The following is a 21,653-nucleotide window of genomic DNA, read 5'->3' on the forward strand; positions in this document are numbered from 1 at the left end:
TGTTCAAGGTCCTGTGCTAGGTAGATGCTGGAGATAAGATAGTGAGCAAGACAGACACGACCTCTATACCCGCAGAACTTTTACTCTTATGGGAAGACAAACTATTAAATAAACAATTTTAATACATACCTGTGTGAGTGCCTTGCTAGCAGAAGTACAGAGTCAGGGAGGAGAAAACTCAAGCTACTATGTGAAAGCTGAGAGTTAACCAGGTAAAGAAGGGGATAGGAGGAGAAGGTAAGAAAATTCCAGAAGGAGGGAACTGCCTAGAGCAAGGAAGAGTATAGCACCTGGGGCGTTGAGGTGTGTTGGGGAGATGGGGTGACTCAAGGCAGGAGGAGGAAGGATGTGACCAAGGACAGATGATGCTGGAACATAAGCAGGAGTCAGACATGGAGGGCCTTGTCAGCCATGTTGATGAATTTAGGGTGAAACTAAGGACAATTATGAGTCATTGACTTAAAGCCTTTATAATTAGAAATTCATAGAAGGTACAGAGGGATATAGACCACAGTGTAAGGGTTATTACTCCTCACTGCCTTTAGGAGAAAGACCATGTCATATCCCAGGCTGAGAGGTACCTCTCCTGCCTCCATGCACCCCAAATCCATTTTCCACAAACTGGAGCCTATGGATATATTCTTAGCCCTAATGTTTCTTTGCAATTGTTTTTTAAATTTTGCTTTTATTTTCTTGATAATATAAAAAACATTAATATTAGAATATTCTGGACCATCTGATCAACTTCTGCTGAGCAATCAACATGATCCATTTCCATTTTCTCTGGAAATATTTTGGTTCTTTAATCTCATCACAACACACTTCCAGAGTTCAGAGCAGGGGAATTCTTGGCACAATGCTGAGCTCAGGAATAAAATAAGAAGAAACTTGAAATAAGTGGCCTGGACGATGCCTTAAACATAAATCATGCCAGGTAAAGAGGGAGACGTTAGTAAGGTCACAGCAATAAAAACAAGCTGGGCTGATGTGGGCAAAAAGAAACCCTGGCCTGTTCCCTAGAAAAGTCAGGGTCCAGGCATTGTCTTTCAGGATGTTTCTGTGGTGTCTGGTCGGATGTTAGCATTTTTCAGTCGAGAACCGTACATTTGGAAGAGTGGGAGGGGCACAGGAGATCTCTTTGATGGCTGATTCCTCTGCAAACAATAAATAGCTTCTAGAGGGAAGGGAGGGCATCTGGTTCTCGCTCAGCTACAGTTGGCAACAGCTTACTCCACCCACAGACAACACAAAGGAGGGTGGGCCGAGGAGGCAGACAGCGGGCTCCAGGCCAGGCTAACCCGCTTCCAGCATCAAGAGGAGTGTGGTCCGGGGGACATTTTGAAAGAAGAGAAAGATGTTAAGAAGTGTTTAAAAGAAGAATCCCACTGTTGAGAAAGAATCTGCACAGATTTTGGTAAATATTGTGGATAATACTCTACTGTTGTACTAAGGAAGATGTCTTTTTTTCCCCTTCGCCTTATTTTATTTTATTTTGGTCAAATACACATAACATAAAATTTACCATTTTAACGATTTTTGAGTATACAGTTCAGTGGCAGTAAGTACATTCATATTAGTGTTCAGGTGTCTTTTTAATTCAAATTCACTTTTCTCCAAAGCTTGTTTTACTTTATTTTCTGAGCAGAACAAATGGAGATGATGAGGTCCCTTGAAAATCCTGGTGTTCACCCTTTGTTTCGTACTTCCCGGAGGTGCTGCGTGGGTCCAATGGGCAGTGGGAAATCAAAGGAATATGCTGCAGCCGAACCCTGATACTTGCCTTCAGATGGATTCCTACTCCAGAAAACAGTCGAATTAAAAATAACTAACTTATCCAGCCCCGAAGGTGGAACTCCCTCTTCCCAGACTCAACGGCACCAGCGCCGGGCCCTCCAACATTCCCCAGAGATGGATTGGCGGGGGCAGCAGGATACAGGACTTCTCTGGGTGTACTAGATGTTCTGACACTGTTCAGGTTGCAGGAAAACACAGCTCTGTTCCGCTCAGGACATGGGCGGGGGAGGGCAATAAGAGAGCCAGTCTCATTGCGGTGTTGTCAGGCTAGAATGAGACCACGCCAGGAAAGCTCTTGGCACACATGCTAAGCCATCTCAGTAAAGATGGGCTAATTTTATTCACAAGACTGTTCCCAAAGGAGGTAAATCACCAGAAAACAGCCAGTTTTTCAGGAATTTTGCTTTTAAAAATTGTTTTAGACGTGGATCTCAATCTCGTACAAACTCTAGATGTCTGTAACACTGCGGGATACTCACTGATATTCAGATAAATGGTCCGAAGGTACTCTAAGATTCAGCTAGTCGCAGTCTGATAGTCATTAAGGTGGGGAAATGTGTTGAAGCACGTTATACAGTTTGGGGGGAAATATTTTCTACTAACTCTCATTTAAAACGAATGTTTTGTTAACCAAAACATTGAATTTCTTGAGCATTCTGGTAAGTCTAAGTTTGATTATCCCAGATGCATTACACAGCTTTAAAATATAGTAAGAAGATTAAAATCAAGTGAATGCATCAAACCAAAGACACTATAGCAATATCACAGACTATTTTTTATGATACTTTTGGAGACTGTTGTAAAATGGAACATTGTTTACAGTATAACATTAAGTGATTGCTTGTATTTTACAAATGAAACTCTGCTTTAAAAAATATAGATATACTGGGGCTGGCGCTGTGGCACAGTGGTTAAGTTCACACGCTCCGTTTCGGTGGCACGGGGTTCGCCGATTCAAATCCTGGGCACAGCCTGCCTGTTGGACTTGATCTTGACCTTGCCCTGGACTTGCCTTTCAGTTCACATTCCCCCTGCCTGAAGCCCTGCTCCCAACCCCACCCTACCTCTTAGCACCCAGGTTCAATGTGGTGCTTCATTTGCCTTGCAGGGAAGGTCAGACAGCACAAGCTCACCCTACCCTATAACAAGCCTACTCTTCTATGAACTTGACCCGGCAGACGGGACAAGGCAGGGGTGTGGGACCCTGGGTACCAACCTGAAATGATCCTAGAGAACGTGCCTTCATACATTTATTTACCTTCAAGGCTCATGGAATGGCACAAGATATGGCATCAGATGGTGGGCATCGTGGGGGAAGAGACATGGGACAGCAACCATTCATATAAAAGCAAGAGGAGTGACTGTGCAAGAGTGTCACAGCTTGAGATTAATAGGTGTTCAGCTGAGCAGAATGCATGCAAATGGAGTTATTGTTAACCTAATTTATACGTGAAGACAGTCCGCTAAGTCAGAAAAGTCCATGTGAAAAAAACCCAGAAGTGGTCCCAACCACACGCAGCTTATGAACTAGTGGAATAAATGACATACATACCAGATACAATTACAGAACAACAATGGACAGCTTGTGGTCACATGTGAGTGCATGAGGGCTGATGGGAAGGAGAGAAAGAAGCTGTCAACATGGGCTGGGGAGGCAGACTGATTCATTGAGTGATTGATTACCTAATTTTGGAGACCAGGCCTTGAAGATAAGATGGAGAGATGTGAAAGAAGAGCCAAGGAGAAGAGCATAAAACCTCCCCAGTGATTGCCATATGCAGTCAGTTTGGGGAACCACTGATGGGACCTGGACCATACATTTTACAAATGATTAGGTTAGACCCACAGAGGCTAAGGGGTTTTCTCAAGTTTGCACTGCTTTTAATAAAAGTAAACAAGACTTGAACCTAATTCCCAGCACCCTTCTGGTCTCTACACTAAGAAAGCCATCTATTTCTTTAGGTTTCTGGTGTTTGTTTGGAAGATTACCAGCCGAGTGGCATCCATATGAGCAGGCACTTTGAAAATGTTGGCAAGAGAAGAGATTCAGTGCATCTCTCTGCTGTGAATTCATTGTGCCAGGTGCGAATGGGGCTCAGCTCACAGCCTCTGCATTCACCATTATAACTTGGCCATAATACACTCACTGTGGCTGTACGCCAGCCCATTAGTAACCCACTGCTTGTTTTCCTAACAAGGGTGGCAGAGGCTTGCTCCATTGTCTTCTGTCACTCCTCCTCCAGGGCTTATTCTTCCCCAAAGATGTGGCCAGGAGCATTCAGCTAAGCAGAGCTGGGGGATCTTTTTTTATGTGACCCACAGAGAGGTAGTGATGGGCTTATTCTGCATCATAAGATTAGAATTGCCAGAAATGTAATAATGTGAGTTGTTAACATAAATAACTCCTATTCATCAGTATTGTATAGTTGCCAAGTTTGAAAGATGACCTTGTCAAAATTCTGTGACCATGATCTACTTATCATTTCTGTGAGTTTCTCTACATGGTGACTACATGTCTGTTCAGTTGTGTCTTGCCATCAGCCGTAAACTTCCTCTAAGTCACTCATTCGGTCAGGATTTGGTTAAGTATTCGAAATAATAAACATATACTTCCTTTCCAATGCACTGCTGGGAAGCAGGCCAGACTCTCTTCCCAGGACTCCCCAGGGATTCTGTTCCCAGCTCTGACTCTAACTGGCTGTGTGACCTTGGGTGAGTCACTTGATCTCCGTAAAATGAGGAATCTAACCAGATGATCTCTAAAGTTTCTTCTAGTGACTCTCAGCATTTGTACTTAATTCATGTTAGATGACATGGGGGCGAAGAAGGAAGAGCCGTTGGACAAGTTATTCAACTCAGTTTCACTCATTGACTTCTGTGCTGTTCTGCACACGGTCACCTGTAACTGCTGTCTGCGTAGCATTGTGCCAGTGCGCAGGCTGTGGGTGATGTAGGCAAGCGTAAGACGCGGTTCCTGCTCAGAAGGGATCATTCCACTAGAGAATTGGAACAGGGAGTTGAAAAGGTTACAACTACAAAGCAGTGTGTATACGTGCGTGTGTGTGTGTGAATGTGTGTGTGTCTCCCAAGATTTGTGTTACGAACATTAGGTGTAGGGTGTGAGAAGCTTAGATCAGTGTGTCCTGGGGCAACCCCTATAACACCTACCATTTGTGGAGCACTTGCTCTGTGTCAGCATCCTTCTACAACCTTGTACGTTTATTAACTAATTCTCATAACGCTCTAGAAGGTAGGGATTATTATTATCTCCGTGTCTCAGATGAGGAAACTGAGCACAGTAAGATTAAGTAACTTGTTCACAGTCACAGAGCCCGTAAGTGGTGGAGGCAAGATCTGAACCAAGGAAATCTGACTCCTGAGTGCATGCTCTTAATCAATGTTTTACAAATGTCACTGAACAGAAAAGGTCTCCCTAAGGATGGAGCTCCAAAGAGTAAGCAGGCTTAGGCCAGATGGAAAAAGAAGAGAGTCTTTCAGAGGGAAGAAGATGGCGAGAGGGCCGAGGTGGAAATGAGCCAATGTGTCAGGTTGGTGAGGAGCTCAGCTGGCTGGAGAGGAGGGTTCATGGTGGAGGTGTTGGGAGAGAACAGGAGTCTTGAATTCCAGGCAAAGATGACCGTATTCTATTTGGTGCACAATGGGAGCTGCTCATATTGTAAAGTTGGAAGTGATAATAATGTAGTTTTTAGAAAAGTTTATTTGACAGTTTTGTAGAGCATCTGAAGGGGATAGAGGAAACATTTTTCCAGAAGGATTGATTTGTTGGCTGATAGAATGTAAAGAATGGAACAGCTGATAGAATATAAGGCATGGAACAGAGATGGAGAGTCAAGGTTGATATCTAGATTCAGCCTGGCTAACAGGTGGAGTTGTGGCTCCACCAAAAGAAATAGGGAGATCACCAGTAGGAGACAGTTGAGCAGGGAGGCTGAATGAGATCCAGGAGCTTGGGAGGTCAGGATTAAGCTCCAGGGAGGTGGCACAGCCTGGACAGGCCACACGCGCAAGGGGAGTAGAGCAGGTGTGAGAACAAAGTCACACTGCACTCTTCATTATTTTGTCCACTCCAACTGGCAGTATTTCTATTAATCAGAGCAAAATAATATACTGGATTTTTTCGGCCTCCAAAGGAATTCCTTCTGGTCCTGTGTTTTGGAAATCCACGTTCTAAAAAGACAATGTAATATAAAACTCACCTCCAGATTTTTAAAGCACCAATGAGCCATCCACAATTACATGTTCACAGAGCATCTGTTCTGCAGTTCCGTAGGTGGTTTAATTTGTTTTGCTTTTATTATAGTTTCTATTTTCTTATTACAAAATAGTAGATGCTCATTTAATTTAGAAAGTTAGAAACTACAGATAGGTAAAAAGAAGGAAGAGGTTACTGAATATCCCAAGATACATTGTCAACACTGTAGTGTAGAATCTTCTAGTTTTATTTTTATATGTAAAATGTATCAAAATGTACAAACCCTTTTATGATTCCTTCCATCCATAGTGTATCATGAATATTTTTCAATGTTATGGTTGTAATACCATAGAATGTCTAACTAAACCTCTATTGTTGGACTCTAAGATCATTTTCCATTTTTCACAGTCACAGTCATTGCTTCAGTAAACATCCAGGTAGCGATGATTTATTCCTAAGGGTGGAATTGTTGGGCCACAGGCTATGCCTTATTCTAGGCAGCTGACAGGATTCTCTACTTGGTTACTCTCTGGAGTGTCAGGCCTGGTTTTGGCTTGTGGTGTCAAAGGGACATCCACATCTCATTTTCTTAGAATCTTGGAAAGCTCTGAAGGAAAATGAGGGACATTTCCTTTGTAAAGAAGCCAGGTGGGTTGGCAAGAGAGGCAAAAAGAAGGGATGACATTAGCAGGCTGGAAGAGCTGGAATGAGGAGAGAGGGGGGACATTCCAGTATGGAGGTCAGAATCTGTGGTCAGTGTCAAAGAAAGAACCTGGAGAAATGAAAGAGATGTTGCCGGGGCTAGAGGGACATCACATATGTGATCTCTTGTGACAGAGTTGAAAAATACCCATTATGACTATTTTTTAAATAGTACAGAAGAATCAGGCATAAGTCATTACAGTAGAAAAGACCTGAGTCACATTTCACATACATTAACAAGCTGTTGTTGGGATAGAAATATTGTAGTTATATTACAAGTGTTTTGAGTTGAGTTTGAGTCTTTGAATAGTACTCAAGAATGGAGATTGATAGATATATAGAAAGACAGACAGACACATAGGGATATTTCAGCTTAATTTCTGATCTTGGAATTATTTTCATTTGAAGTAACTCGGTTTGTATATTTGCATCTCTACTGATTCCTCATACATATTTCTTTTCATCACTGTCTCTGTTTTTTTCATCCTCAACTGTGGAGCTTTGATACATCTTACCCAGCTGTCTGTTTCCCAAGATTTGTACTCTGTTGATATGGCTCCATTCCCAGCATATCATGGAACAGTTATTTTCTGACACATTCTTAAAAGAAGGCTTAGAGTAAATACAGATGTTGTACAAACACTTGAAACAGGATGAGCAAATATGCACGAATCTTAGTCTCCCCTGATGCTTGACACAGTTCCTTGCATGTGGTGGAATCTAAATAATTAATTTGTGAATGTGTAATGAATGTTGAATAAGGAGGGTATTCGATTACGTCTTTTTACCTTACTCCTTACATTTCTGTTTTATGCCAATGGAGGCATCAGTGAGTCTGCAAGGCAGAGTATCTGAATCACATAGTTGAGTGGCCCTGGGAGAGTCTTTTAAACTGACCTTCCACTTCTTCTCCTGTGTCTCCAACACTTAGTTGGAAACTTATCTAACCTCAGTTCGCTCCCCTACAACATGGGGATAACAACCCCTACCTCACAGGGCTGTGGTGAGGATGAAATCAGTCAAAATACGTAAAGGGCTTAAAACAGTGCTTAATACAGATTAAGCACTAAAGTTTTAGTTATTATTGGTAGTTTTTCATCATCATCATCTCATGGGATTGGGAGAAAATAATGTGTACCTCGAGTACAGTCAGTTATATAGTAGAAGCTTAATAACTAGTAGTTTTCCTGTCCTTTTCACCTTCAATTACTTACTGAATGGTTAACTGCCCATTAAAATAGAAATTGGGTTATCGTGAATAACACTGAGCTAATTTAATCAGATCTTCCATGTTTTTGTTTGGGGAGTGTGTGTGTGTGTGTGTGTGTGTGTGTGTGTGTGTGTGTGTGACCTTATTTAACAGGACTTGCAAGCTAGTTCGAGGCATCCATCACCTGTCAGTCAAAATTCCTTCAGTTCATCTCATTTTGGTAGGCTGGAAATCCATACCCTTTTCAGTTACAAACGTTTGTAACCGGAGTCTGTGTGACACCGGATTAGAAGCTCTACCACTCACAGTTGGGAGACCTTGGACAAGGTCCTTCTCTGACTTTAGTGTCCTCATCAGTAAAAGAGGAAAAACAGTCCCTCCATCCTGATGTGGTTGTGAGACCTGAGGAGGACCATCCTAATAACAATATCCAAAATGTGTGGAGCGCTTACTCTGTGCCAGGACTATTCCAAGTCTTGAACTTATTTGAAGAATTTTAGTGGCATGCCCAGCACTCCATAAGTGTTAGCCACTATTGTTGTTGTTACTACAAGTCTGAAGAGGTAGGTATAGCCATACTGTGGAAGGTGTGGCTCTAACTAAGGAGTCTGAAGGTCATGGTGGACCTAGGATTTGAATCCCATCAGCGTGGCTCCAAAGTCCATGATCTTACATCTCACATGACCTCTGCTGGTCACCACAGTTCTCTGCTCATCTGTGCTCCAGTCAAACATTTGTGAGTTATGCACTGAGCCCGTCTTCTGTCTCCTTTCAGGGGCTCTCCTTCCCTTGGAATCATGTATCCTCTTTGTGAATGTTGAAATTCTTCCCTTCTCCCAAGATTCTCAGCCCTGAAGCTTTTTCTGGTCACCCTTGTTGGAATTCCCATGGCACTTTGCATAGGGGAACTCAAGAGCAGGGAACTCTTTAGATATCATTATGTCCCTCCCTCTCTGCTCCAGAACCTCCCACTTAATTCGCACTCATGAAGTATTTATGGGACCAATGTCTAATTAGCTTGTAATCAAGGGCTTACCTCCTGCCCTTGGCTTGTAGAGTCTGGGTGAAGGATGGAGCATGGACCCCCACCATTGTCAGCTGCTCACTGCCCTATGTGAGATGCACAGTGGTCTCCCACTTTGGGAGCTGTCAGCTCCCTACTCTGTGCCATCCCATGATATAGGCCCCCTCTAGAAGAGAGGAGGCTGGGCTACATGCAGGAAGCTTCAGGCCTCCACTGATGGGAACAGACTCTGTGTTTATAAAGACCATGGGAGTCCATTGGAAGAGATACATACACACGTGTGCATTCACACACACACACACACACAGAATCCTCAATTTGAACAAACACTCTTTGAAACCTGGACTGGTCTATCACTGAGCTCACTGTAGGTCAGGTCTGGAAGTATGAGTTTGAAAGAAAAAGACCCAAGGTGAACTGATATGCTGGGATGTGGAGAGCTGCCTCCAATTAATGTAAATTCTGCTTATCTTAATTATACTTTTTTTGGCACTTTGTTGCAGCACCTCCTTTTGCTCCATTCAAATTTCACATCCTCCACTTCTTCCATCCCTGATTTGTTAAGTGGCTACAAGAGAAGGGGGGATCTTTAGGGGAAGCGTCTCTGTACAGCGCTCTGCAGGGCTCGGTGAATCCTTGTCTCTGTTCCATGGCACACACTCTTCCTCTAGAGGCCTGAGGTCATATTCCATAGCCCGCCACCTGGACTATGTGAGACCATGAGTAGAAATGGACATTTTAAATCCAGGTATTTAAACTGTAATCCTGCTAAATAATTTGTTTCCTGTTTTATATTGTTTGCACATAAGAGGGGGTGGAAAAATCCAGAAATGTTTTCCAGGGCATTTCCTTCCTTCCACCCCCAATCCTGCTAAAGATACAGCATGCAGATTTCACGGTGGTGGTAGGGTTATTCCCAAGAGCTAAATTTTTATGTGCCCAATTACTTTCCTGGTAGGAATGGCATCTTATACTTTCTCTCACCACAGTGCTAGCAAATGTTGGGCCCACAGAAGGTGCTTGAGATGTGTATGGATTACTTACTGATTTTGTGCCCTGGTTCCGAGCTCTACGGGGAATGTGGCCAGATATTATGGTCCACCTGGGAAGACCTCCACCTCCATTCTTACTCCACTTTTCTGTCTTTTATCTGCTGAAATCCAGCTCCATTCTCACAACCCCTTTGTGTGGTTGCCGAAGACTTTCATTCTGCCAAATGCATGTGTGTTTGTTGTTATGAATCTCTATTAAAGGCATCTTATGCTTTCAAGCATCAGTTTCTTGAAACTTTCTCCTTGATGATTTCCTTTCCTGATTCTTCTCTCTTCTGTCACCTCTTCTGTTCCTGCTTGTCCCTAGTTTGGCTCTAGATTTTGTTCTCAACCTTTTCTTTCTTGTCGAGTTTACTTATTCCTTTAGCTTCTACTCTCAGCCCTTTTTAGACAACTCCCCCAAATACCAGACTGGTGTTGTTGTATCTCCTCTGTGCCAGGCCTGTATTTCCGACTGCCCATAGGATGTCCACCCTTAAATGACGCACATGTCATCACAAATTCAAAATCTCCAATAGCGAATCTACCATATTGCCTACCCCACTCTCCTTTCTCTTTGCAATGATTCCATTTCAGTCCGTTAAAATCTCATTCTTTTTGACACATGGAAATACAAGTTGAGTGGTCATTATTGATGTCTCTCTTTCTTCCACTTCTTATACCCAGTCTGTCATAAATTTTCCCCAAGAAAACATTCCCTGAGTTTGCTTCCATTCCACTGCCAACCCCCAGCCCAGCCCTAGCACCAGCTGTTGATCTCAGTGACAACCTCTCAGCCTCCCCTGCTTCCTCCTGCCTCTCCCACTCCTGTTCTCTTGACTTGTGCCCTGGTCAAGGTGGACCCATCACCCCCCACCTCCAGAACTGAGGGTGGTCCCTGCTGCCTGGTGAGTGAGACATGCACCCTGCTGGCTGTTCTCAACCCCGTGACTCACAACCCACTCCCTCTGTCTCCCTCTGTAATTGATGAATTAAATCCTAGAGTCATTATCAAGTGCATTCCACCCACCACACACTGGGGCCACGGCAGTGAAATGAGCAGAACAGATCCCTCCCCGCCCTTGTAGTTTCCTGGACTAGGAGCTCACTGCCTCTTAGCCCTCTTGCTGGCCCTGTCCCTTCACCTCCGACTTTAAAAGACCAGCTGATCTCACCTCCTCTTTAAAGCTGCCTTTGATCTCTTCAACCCACAGTGATGAATCCCTTTTCAGAATTCCTATTGTTCTTGTAGTGAGCACCCCGTTAGTTATTCTCTGATCTTTTCGTGTATATTAGTTTTAACTTCTTAACTGGATTGTAATATCCTGCGGTTCACTGGTTTTTATTTTCCATGCTAACTCTCCCCAATGTTGGGTGTGTGTTATTTGTCATTGTTGTAGTAGGATTCACAACTACTATTAAACTGCAATTATATGTGACGAAGATATAATTAGGATAATACAATGAACCGGACATGGCATGAAGTGCTTTTATGCATTTTCTTCTCTAATGAGTGGGTATTCAGTACATATTTAATTGACTTAAGGAAGGCTTGTTCAGTTGTCCACCAGCTGCGGGTCTCAGGTGCCTTCTGCTGTCTGAGACTCAGTTTCCTCATGTGTAATCCTGGAAGCTGGATGCCTGCTTTCCAAGGTTCTTTCCAGTTCCAATGCTGTGCGTTAGTTCAATTTCAGTCCACTCGTTTCTAGGGAATCCTTACTGTGTACTCTGCACAGATTTCTTGCTTAGGGAATATAAAACAAATATGGCCAGTCCCTCCCCTTCAAGTTTTTACCATCTATTGTAATAACAGGAAGCCAGGGGTGTCCTAGGGGTTGAGAACGAGGGAGCCAATCATGTCACTAGGGGAAAGCAGGGAGATTCCTGAGAGAGTTTCTAATTAGAAGCTTCCTGAAGGAGGAGAGATTTCCGTTCAGTTGAAAGGAGGCAGTTGACAGAGTGGGAGTACAGAGGCACCTCTTGGCAGAACTGGTGGGCAAAGCAGCTATTCAGCGGTGAACCAGAACAGGCTGTGTTTAAAACCAACCAACCCGACATTTTGCTGGGTGCTAAATTTAAAGCGGCGACCGTCGAGATGTTGCTGTAACATGCCACAGGAGAGTCTGGACTACATCAGAAAAGAATGTGGATCTCACAGCGGTGAAACATTTGGGTATCTGAGATGCATCCTCAGAATAAAACCATTTTTTTTGGCATCCGCACATGCTGAGGCTCGTAAGCCATAGGGGAGCATCCGTCCCGATGATGATAAATCTGCATTCCTGTCATAATAGAATACAATTAATTACCAGCACAATGGGCTAATAGGACAGTTTCATAATAATAAATATTAATTTATGTCTCTCCTTACTTCAAAAAGGAACTGAAGGGATTTGCAAATATATTCACAGGCAATAAGATAAAAATACAAGAGATAAAAAAACGAGAAAATAAAGTAGAAATAACAGCATAAGGCCAGAGAGGTTCAAATTCCCAAAAGCTCTAAGTACCTTACCGGAAGTGGGGCTGAACAATCAATGCATTTTTTTCCCTAAAGGAAAGTTTTCCTTTTTGATATCATAATGTAGCATCTCAGAGAATCCAAGCTTGTATTCAGAGACTTGTCATTATCGATCAAAGAAATTTTGCGTCCTGGAGAATGCTGTGTGCTTTCCTTCCTGCTGACTGCTGTTTAAAACTCATTAGACATGAAAGCTGCTGGGAAAATCCCTGCCCAAGGCTTTTTGGCTGAGTTTCCGTGGCTGCATGGCCCACGCACCAGTGATTTTACTTAAGGAAACCCCAGTTCTGAGGTCAAAGAGAATTTCCTCTCTTTGGAAAACAGAATTGTCAGGTATTATTCCCTCTTAGGAAAGGCTTTTCTCTCTGCCTCCATCCCCTGCCACACTCATACACTTTGTCCCCAAATACACTCTTATTAGTTTGTGGCATCGGAGAGAGGGCACTCTGCCCCGGGCCACGGTGGGGGGTTATATGTGACAGCAGTGGAGCAGGAGTGATGGCTGCCAGGCCCTGGCCCAGCTGAGATCCGGCTCTGCTTGTGTTGACAGTGTGAAGCAGCAGGAGCGCTATGGCCAGCTGACCCTGGTCAACTCCACCGCGGCTGACACGGGCGAGTTCAGCTGCTGGGGGCAGCTCTGCAATGGCTACATCTGCAGGAGGGACGAGGCCAAAACGGGCTCCACCTACATCTTTTTTACAGGTAAAATGTTTGGTGTATCAGTGGAACTCTTCCAACTTCTGGATTTGGCCCAGAATGAAATGTTCTCACTGGGTGCTGAATATCAAATGATGACAGTCAGAGCACTCGCTGTTGGCCAGGCTCTGGGCTCAAAGCTTTGCAGCAATTATTTCATGTAAGTATCATAACAACCCTCCAGGATAAGTATGAATATCATTTCCATCTTTTCCAATGGGAAAGTTGAGGTTTAGAGAGACTAAATACGTCCTTAAGGTCACACTGTAAGTAAGTGGCTGGAGCAGCATGTGAACTCAGGACTGTTTGATTCCAGAGTCTGTACCTGCATTGTCCAATATGGTAGCCACTTGATATGTGTGACCATTTCAATTTAAATGGGAATTAATTAAAATTAAACAAAATTAAAAACAGTTTCTCAGTGGCATTTGCCACGTTTCAAGTGTTCCATGGCTGAATGTGGCTAGTGGCGATCCTACGGGATGGTCCAGACAGAGGATATCTCCATCCTCGCAGAAAGCTCTATTGGACAGCCTTGTATAGACTTCTACTCACTATGCTCTCAGAACCGGTGACGATCGCCTTTCTGGAACCTCCGTAGTCACAGAATGCCTGGCTAAAGGCTTCCTCGCTTTTGTTCTTATGAGTATTATGAGCTGAAGTCTTGGGGGCAGGATTCCCAAAGGCTGTGGCCCTGTGGCTTCTGCACCTGAAAATGTGCAGGTCAGAGTGGAGAATTCTTCTCTTCCCCTGTAGGGCTAGGTATGTATTTGCAGCTTGCCAGCCTCCTTTCTCTGCTGAGCTCTCTAAACTCTCAAGTTAGAGGGGACGATTCGACGACAAGGTTCAGAGGTCAGGAACAGTTTTCAGGAATCTTACAAATGCCGCCCCCTGATGCTGCGGTTGTCCAAGGCATTTCAGGTGAAGCCAGAATGCTTTCTTAGTGCCCAGTAGTGTCTAGACAGGGGCTTTCCTGCCATTTGTCTACGTTCTGAATCCATCTACCTTTCAGACCTACAGTGACAGGGCTATGACTCAGATGATCTTATGCACTGGCCCTTAATGAATGCTTTGACAACATCTCATGTATTTTGCCTTCCTGCTCAAATGGCTCTTCTCTGGCAAGCAGTGCATTAGCAGAGCACTCGACAATTCTGGAAGTCCATATGTGTCACTTGATTTCCACAACACCCTTGGAAATAAGGAGAAGCTACTTTATTATCTCTATTCGAGAACTAATAACGCTGCTACTGAAACGCAAAGAGGCAAAGCGACTCATTCAATGTCCCATGACTTGTCATGGCAGAGTAAAGAGTCAACCCCAGTCTTTCTGACCCAGGATCCAATGTTCTTACAGCCCTAACCCATTTCTAGGACAAAGTGAGGCTATATTGATAGACAGGCAGACAGACACTAGCTAGCATAACTGTTGTTGTCAGGAGAATTGCTAACAGTTGTTCATAGGTAATCCTTTCTGATCCTCATTCTGGAACGTGCTATACAGAACTGCCATGTGTCCTTAGTATTATACCACACTGGGAAGCAACAGTGGAAAAGACATTTGATTAAGACTAATAAGAGCCTGTTATTCTGGAAAAGGGCTGATATCATATGTCAAATTGCAGAATAAAGATCCTTTGCCAAGATTAGCACTGTTGTGTATTCCCAAAGTATTGGTTTTTGAACTGAGATTTTAAATTGAAGACCTCCCTTAGCAGAATGTCCCATTAGGGTTATGGGTTCTTTTTGAGTTTTGGAGGCCAGTCCTCTTTCTTAATTTATGGAAACCCTTTTGTGAAGCAAAGGAAGGCTTAAAAATAAATATTTATTTCAACTCTCCAGAAACCTGGATCAAAAAGGGAGGTGCCCTAATGTGTTGTTGTATCATTTTCTCATTGCTCAACACTAGGTTAAGAGTCCATTTAGATTTTCAGTACAGTACTTAGCAATTTGTCTTTTTAAGCATGGGCGGGTTTGCAAAACCCAGATGAGCTGTTAGGGAGGCTGAGCTTCGCCCTGCTGGCTCTGGATTTTTCAGACATATGCTTTCCCACTACCCACACAGAGAAACGTCTGGTATTCATTATGTTTGTGTGTTTCCTGGAGTTTGATTGCAAACACTGTGAAGCTTCTTTTTGCCTGTTGTTAATTCGTGCAATTTTTGGTTAAGCAACTGTTATATGTTGTGTTTAATCTTCATCCAGGAGGTTCTCAAAGGGTTTTCTTTTCCTCTCTAACTTTTTATTGAAGTATAACATATACAAAGAAAAATACACAAATCATAACTCTACAGCTCAATAAATTATCCTCAAGTGAACATACACATGTAGTTATCACCCAGGCCAGGGAGGAGAAATTACCAGCAGTGGGGCTTTCTCATAGCAAAAGACTTGGGCTCCAATTCTTACATTAGTAAAACCACACTAACCAGCACCTTGCTAAATATGGAATTTGTTATAATTTGGATTTTAGTTGATAGCCTATTAACTTTATTTTTCTTTGGAAATCTAAATTTCCGTGTTTTCTTAAGGTAATGTTTGTCATCTACTGGAATAAATACAAACATATTTGCAGGGGGCATATCTCATCTACAGTTTTTTAAATGAACTTCAATGCCTTTTTTTTGGTAGATGGAATCTACTGATTGCAAATATATTTTTGCTGTTTGTTAAAGCAACTGTGTGGTCACTTCGTTCAAAGCATGTCTGAGGGTACCAGAAGACCACATTTTTGTGTTCTGAAATCAGATCGTTCACTTGTTCTACTGGCTTTGCTCATTGGTTCAGATTCCTCTACAAAACCTTAAAACAGTATTTGCTTCTAAATCTTACAATCATAAATTCCTTAAATGTTTTTGCTAAAAAGATGCCTTTACTACTCCAGATTCTTCTCTTTGCAAATGAAGATGTTGAAGCACAGAGAGATAAGTGACACATGCAAGGCCATACAGACTTTCTCTGTGTGAACACATGGGTGTTAGGTGCGACATTGACAAAGGTGCCTCTTGCCTAAACCTGAAAGTCAATTTATCATGAAGCGGCACTAATCACTTGGCCTGATACAAAACCTTGCAAATGATGGAGGCTCACTGAGCCATGACATACCCTTTCTTGATCTCATGCAGAGCCGGGGCAAAGACCTCCATGTCAGCAAACTTGGCCATAGAACTGTGGGCCATGAAGACTTTTGATGTTGTGTCCAGGAATTCCGTCCCCACCCTAAAACACCATATGAACGTGGAACAAAGAAGGCTAGTGAAGGAAAAAGCCAAGAATAATTATTCATTTCCAGAACCTTGCAGGAAAAACATGGGAAACAATTTAACAAATGTTAGAGTGTGATTACGTTCAAAGATTTCTCTTAGCAATTACTATAATATTCCTTCACAGAATGATCCAGAAAACTAAGGATTCAATGTGCCGTGCCAAAAACAAACCAAAAATTCCAACCCAGATTTCTGGCTGTCCTAAGGAAAGGATGGATAAACCTCATTTCTGTAATATCAAATGCCATCATCTAGAGCTTAAGAGAACAGGGAGAGTGAACCCAGGAGGCATATAAGAAACTGACTGAAGGTCCTCAGGCCGGTGGTGGCCAAGTCAAGCTCAGAACTTGAGGCCAGCGGGTTCCTCATCTGTCCCTCCCTGATTGTCTTTCCTTGACGTTGGCAGGAATGAGGTCCCCTGGGCTGTGAGGACAGGGTGAAGATGCCGGTGCCCTCACTGGGCGGGGCCTCTCAGAGGAGCTCTGTATGCTGGGAAACCCCCCCCCGTGGGACCTTACTGAGCATGGCTATGGGGCTAATTCTCCAGAGACACAGCAGATTGTTCACAGATCTTAAAACTGCTCTTAACATAAGGAAATCAGTCCCCTTGCCTGCTTCCTCAGTGGGGTAATCCATGGGCCTGATTTGGGCTTAAACTAATACTTTTTTGTTACCTTTAAGGAGATAGGAAGTAAAATCTTTCTTCCAAAAAAGGAAAAGCATTAAAAAAATAGCTTTTTCTATTCACAAGGACTCAGTATTCTGAGTATATCGCCAGTCCCCTCCCATCTTTGTGCTCTGAGTGTAAGAATCCTTAAAGTGTGCTCACCTTGTTTCTCCAGAATAAATAAGCCTGTGTCTTTCCTTTTGCAGAGAAAGGAGAACTTTTTGTACCTTCTCCCAGTTACTTTGATGTTGTCTACTTGAACCCGGACAGACAGGCTGTGGTTCCCTGTCGAGTGACGGTCTTGTCAGCCAAAGTCACCCTCCACAGGGAGTTCCCAGCCAAAGAAATCCCAGCCAATGGAACGGACATTGTTTATGACATGAAGAGAGGTTTTGTGTATCTGCATCCTCATTCTGACCACCAGGGGGTGGTCTACTGCAAGGCGGAGGCTGGAGGCAAGTCTCAGATCTCTGTCAAGTACCAACTGCTCTACGTAGAAGGTAAGCCTGCTCCTACTGGCGCCTAGAGCTTAGTTATACCAGCTGGTCAGTACCAGGTACTGCTGTTCTCAATTGTGGATGGACGTTATGAGGCACAGAATGCTGTTCTTAAAGGCTCTTCTCTACACCATCATTTCTAGAATGCTCCATCTCCTGGACTGGAATCCCGACCCAACACCCCTTGACTCCCTTCTCTTCAAAATCTGTAAAACGTTAACTCTGGTACTACCTCTGTATGATTGATGAGCAATTCTCCCATATCTCCAACCTCTTCTTAGAGCATCTGCTCAGATGAGAACATCCTCTCTCTTTTAACCAAAATCGGCTGTCTCCTAAGGGCACCATGCTTTCAGTGGGGTCAGTGTCCTTCTTGCGCCCAGTCCCACTTCCCAACCTTCATTCTCTCACCCTCTGTTAGGAACCTCTGCTCCTCTGAGACTCATGGCTCGTGGCTACACCAGCTTTCTCATCTCCTTTCCTGTCACAACTCTCTGGCTCACTGGCCTCCTTGCCGCTCCATTTTCTGGGTGACATCTACTCAGAACCCATTGGCTTGGTTCACTGACCACCTCATCTCCTTCACGGCAGACACCCCTACCTTGGTCACTATTTTAACAGGTCCACAACTGCAACTGCTCTGACTTACGAATCACTGAGTCAGACCTCCAACTCCAACCATAGCCTCATACCATCCCAAATTGTTTGTTTGTTCGGTGTTTGGCGACTCCTTCCACATTGATCCTCACCTCTACCCTCTACTCTCTACATTCCCCAGTGCTCTCCTGCCCCGCTACCCCAGCTTAGATTCCAGGGCTCATCACCTCAATGCTCTTTGTCAATGCCCTGAACTCCTTGTCTCTTTGTACTCTCCTCCTACCTGTCCAAGAAAACATCATCCTCGATGAACATAACTATATCCTTTCTCCATGCTGAGGGCTGCTTGAAAAATCCCACACATGAGTAAATTAATTCTCTTCCAGTTGGCCTCACTCCCCACTTCTTGATACAACTGAAATATGCCCAAATCTCTCCACTGAACATATTTTTAACATGACCATTGTAGTGAGGAGTTTCAATTCAGTAGGTTCATACATGAAATACTTTTCTCTCCAGTAACTTCCATTAATTCTGCTGTATTGAAACCCCCTTTCCTAAGGGTAGTGAGATCCATTGATGATATCTTGGTCCAATTCCACATCCAACAGGCACTCTGGGTTAGTAAGAGAGTCTCATCCAGTTTCTAAGACTGTTCATTTAGAATCTTTAACCCCACATTTGACCCAAAGTCTGCTCCTGCTCCCCCTACTGGCATGCAAGCTACACTGGTGACTCTAGTGGCTTGGAGTTGGGGGTGAGAGGTGGGGTGGCGGTGTTAGTAAGGGAGACGGCCTTCCTACCCACCTCTTGCTCTGGTGCTGGCCTGAGGGGAGAATGGGAGAGGGTGCAGCCCAGAGACAGCTGTCCCCTGTAGTAAATGCTGACCTGGCTTGTCTATGAACCCCATGGGGACAGTTGGTGGCTCCAACACCTTGCCATGAGTGATAAGGAACTCACCCCTAAGCAGCCTGTGGTGCCATAGGCCGCTCAGATTCAGCCTCATCCTCCTTCCGGACCCTCAGCTGAAGGCCTCTGCTGTTCGTGTGCACCTCTTTGCTCCGAGCCGCATTGTCATCTCAGAAAGGCTGTAGCCCTGACATTTCCATGTCCCTCCAGTCCCCTGACTCTGGAGCATGTAGGAGCCAGAACTTTACAGCAGGAACACAACCCAGGTGCCCTGTCCTCTTGGCACTCCCCCATGCCATCCATGCTCGTGCTCTCCTGCCCTGGGCTGTGGCACAGGGACAGCCACAAGCAGATCTCCTGCTGCAAAGCAACGTGTCACCTCCCCTTCCTTGACAAGTGATTGTCCTGAGCCTCCCTCTCCTGACTTCCGGGAGGGAAAACACCCCCTCACCCGCCCCTGCACATGAGGAGAGGAAATAGTTTCTCTTCATACGCTCCAGTCCCTCAGTGACGACTCTTCTCCCTCCCAGAACTCTTAGATGGCCCGGGGTGAATGGTCCGCACGTGGGTAGAGTGAGTTCTACTGCATTCGTGCTGCTTGGGCAGCCCTGTGGAGGGACAAGTGGCCCCAAGAGCTGGCTGCTCTCCGAGGGGAGAATTTGGGTTTCTTAATGCCTCCTGTTCCTAGCCATGGGGCTTATTGACTAGGCCATGGCCCCAACTCTCTGTTCCCAAATAACTCTCACAATGCTCCTTGACCACCCCCAGCCCTTGGCTAAGACCATCTCTCTTTCCCACCAGACCAAACTCCTTGAAAGGGCTCTTTCCTTCCCTATCTCCATTTCCTTCCCTCCCACATGCTGCTCAGCTTTCTCTCCTTCCCTGGCCCCATTCTTTCCCTGCTTTCCTTTCAACTTTCTCATTTGTTGCCAGAAACGAGCTTTGCCATCTCTTTGCCTCTCCTGGTGGTAAACGCTGGCATTCCCCAAGACCCCTTCCTTCTCACTCCCCGTTCTCCTCCCGGGCCGCCTCCGCCATATCCACGATCTACTGCCTATCTGTTAATAGCTCCCACGTGAATATATGTGGCCCAGACCCGAGAGTGCCAGCTTCATGTATCCAACTGCCTACCTCACAGCTGTGCTTAGGTGCTTCATTAGCCTTCCCCTGAACTCAGGATCTCCTCCTGGACCGGGTTCTTCAGCTTTGTGATGGCAAAGCAGCCACCTGGTGTGCAGGCCCAAGACTGGGAGTCAACCTGACCCTCCCGTCTCCTCTCGGTCTTTTTGACTTTTTCCGTTAAATCTCTTTCAAATCCTGCTGTTTCTCTCCATCCTCACCACAAAAAGAGTTGAAGACGCTGTCGTTCCCTCCTTGGACTGATGCAAACACCTTTCCAATTGGTCTCCTCTGTGCCCACCTTTTCTCTCTCCATCTTCCCCACTGTAGCTGATTATAATTCCAATGAAAACCATTCAGTAGGTTCCTATGTTCCGTGTGGCCTGAAAGGCCTTATGTGACCAGCCTCTGCCCTTCCTCCCTGCCCTGCAGCCTGTCCCGGCCTTCCTCCATCTCACCGTGGGGGCTTCGCACACTGTGATTCCGGTCTGCCCATGCCCCACCCTCCCCCCACACCTTCTTCCTCCATGCCTGTTAAACTCACCCTTCAGATTTTAGTTCACACGTTCCCAAGGAAGCCATTCCTGCTTCTCAGACTATTCTGAACTTCTGGAGCACTCTGGGCCTCTCCTTCATAATTCTTAACTCAAGTTTTAACTTAACCATGTGATCACTTGCTTAGTGTCTGCCTCCTGTAGAATAGAGGCCATGTCTGTCTTGCTTGCTGCTGTCGTCCCACCTTCTAGCACATTGCCTTGCTCAAGGCTGCCAACAAAATTCCTTAAGTGAACTGAGGATAATGAGGAAATTTATATCTGAGTTGCTGTGACGTAAAGGGACCACAAACGTAGGTGGCACTCCTGCCCTGCCTGGGAACATCTTCTCCTTAGGAGATTTTGACTTCCTCTTCTTCTGATGGCAGCCACAATGGCAAGACCCGGGGAGTTCTGGATAACTACCTCATTCTGGACCACCAAGGTAGAAAGAGCAGGCTTCAAGAAAACCAGAAGTGGTGGCATAGACTAGTCCTGGTGCTCACTGGGAAGCTGGAAGAAAGGCAGCAATGTTACATACCTGTCCAAAGGAAAGAATGTGTCTGTAGGTTTGTCACCAACGTTGTACTCATGGATTTCATCTCACTTGCCCTGTCTTCTGCTTACTTCCAGTTCCCAGCGGCCCTCCCTCAACAACCATCTTGGCGTCCTCAAACAAAGTAAAAGGTGGGGATGACATCAGTGTCCTCTGCACTGTCCTAGGGGAGCCTGATGTTGAGGTAGAATTCAGGTGGATCTACCCAGGACAGAAGGTAAGCGCAGTACCCTAGTCTCAAGCCAGCCGTTTTAATTCAGTTTTGCCCTCCACCCCCAGCCAACCTCCTAGTGAGACTGGTCATAACGTAAGAAGGGCA

At 44.7% G+C, this 21,653-nt stretch overlaps 1 protein-coding gene and 1 long non-coding RNA gene across 2 annotated transcripts in view; one reads left to right on the forward strand and one right to left on the reverse strand.

Moving 5' to 3' along the window:
* The window catches only part of PDGFRL (platelet derived growth factor receptor like), a 47,284-nt gene that overhangs the window by 23,724 nt on the left and 1,907 nt on the right, over positions 1 to 21,653 (forward strand). The window contains exons 3-5 of the mRNA XM_014836499.3: positions 13,046 to 13,197; positions 17,330 to 17,623; positions 21,412 to 21,551. Of these exons, the coding sequence (XP_014691985.2) occupies positions 13,046 to 13,197; positions 17,330 to 17,623; positions 21,412 to 21,551 (586 nt within the window). The remainder of the gene's footprint in view (positions 1 to 13,045; positions 13,198 to 17,329; positions 17,624 to 21,411; positions 21,552 to 21,653) is intronic.
* Positions 11,406 to 17,459, reverse strand: LOC139042304 (uncharacterized). Its single transcript, XR_011498873.1, has 3 exons — positions 17,286 to 17,459; positions 16,296 to 16,442; positions 11,406 to 12,256 (listed from the first exon to the last, which is right to left on the reverse strand). It is a non-coding gene; the product is annotated as an uncharacterized lncRNA (long non-coding RNA).

Source organism: Equus asinus, chromosome 27, assembly GCF_041296235.1.
Source record: "Equus asinus isolate D_3611 breed Donkey chromosome 27, EquAss-T2T_v2, whole genome shotgun sequence".
NCBI classification, from domain to species: Eukaryota; Metazoa; Chordata; class Mammalia; order Perissodactyla; family Equidae; genus Equus; species Equus asinus.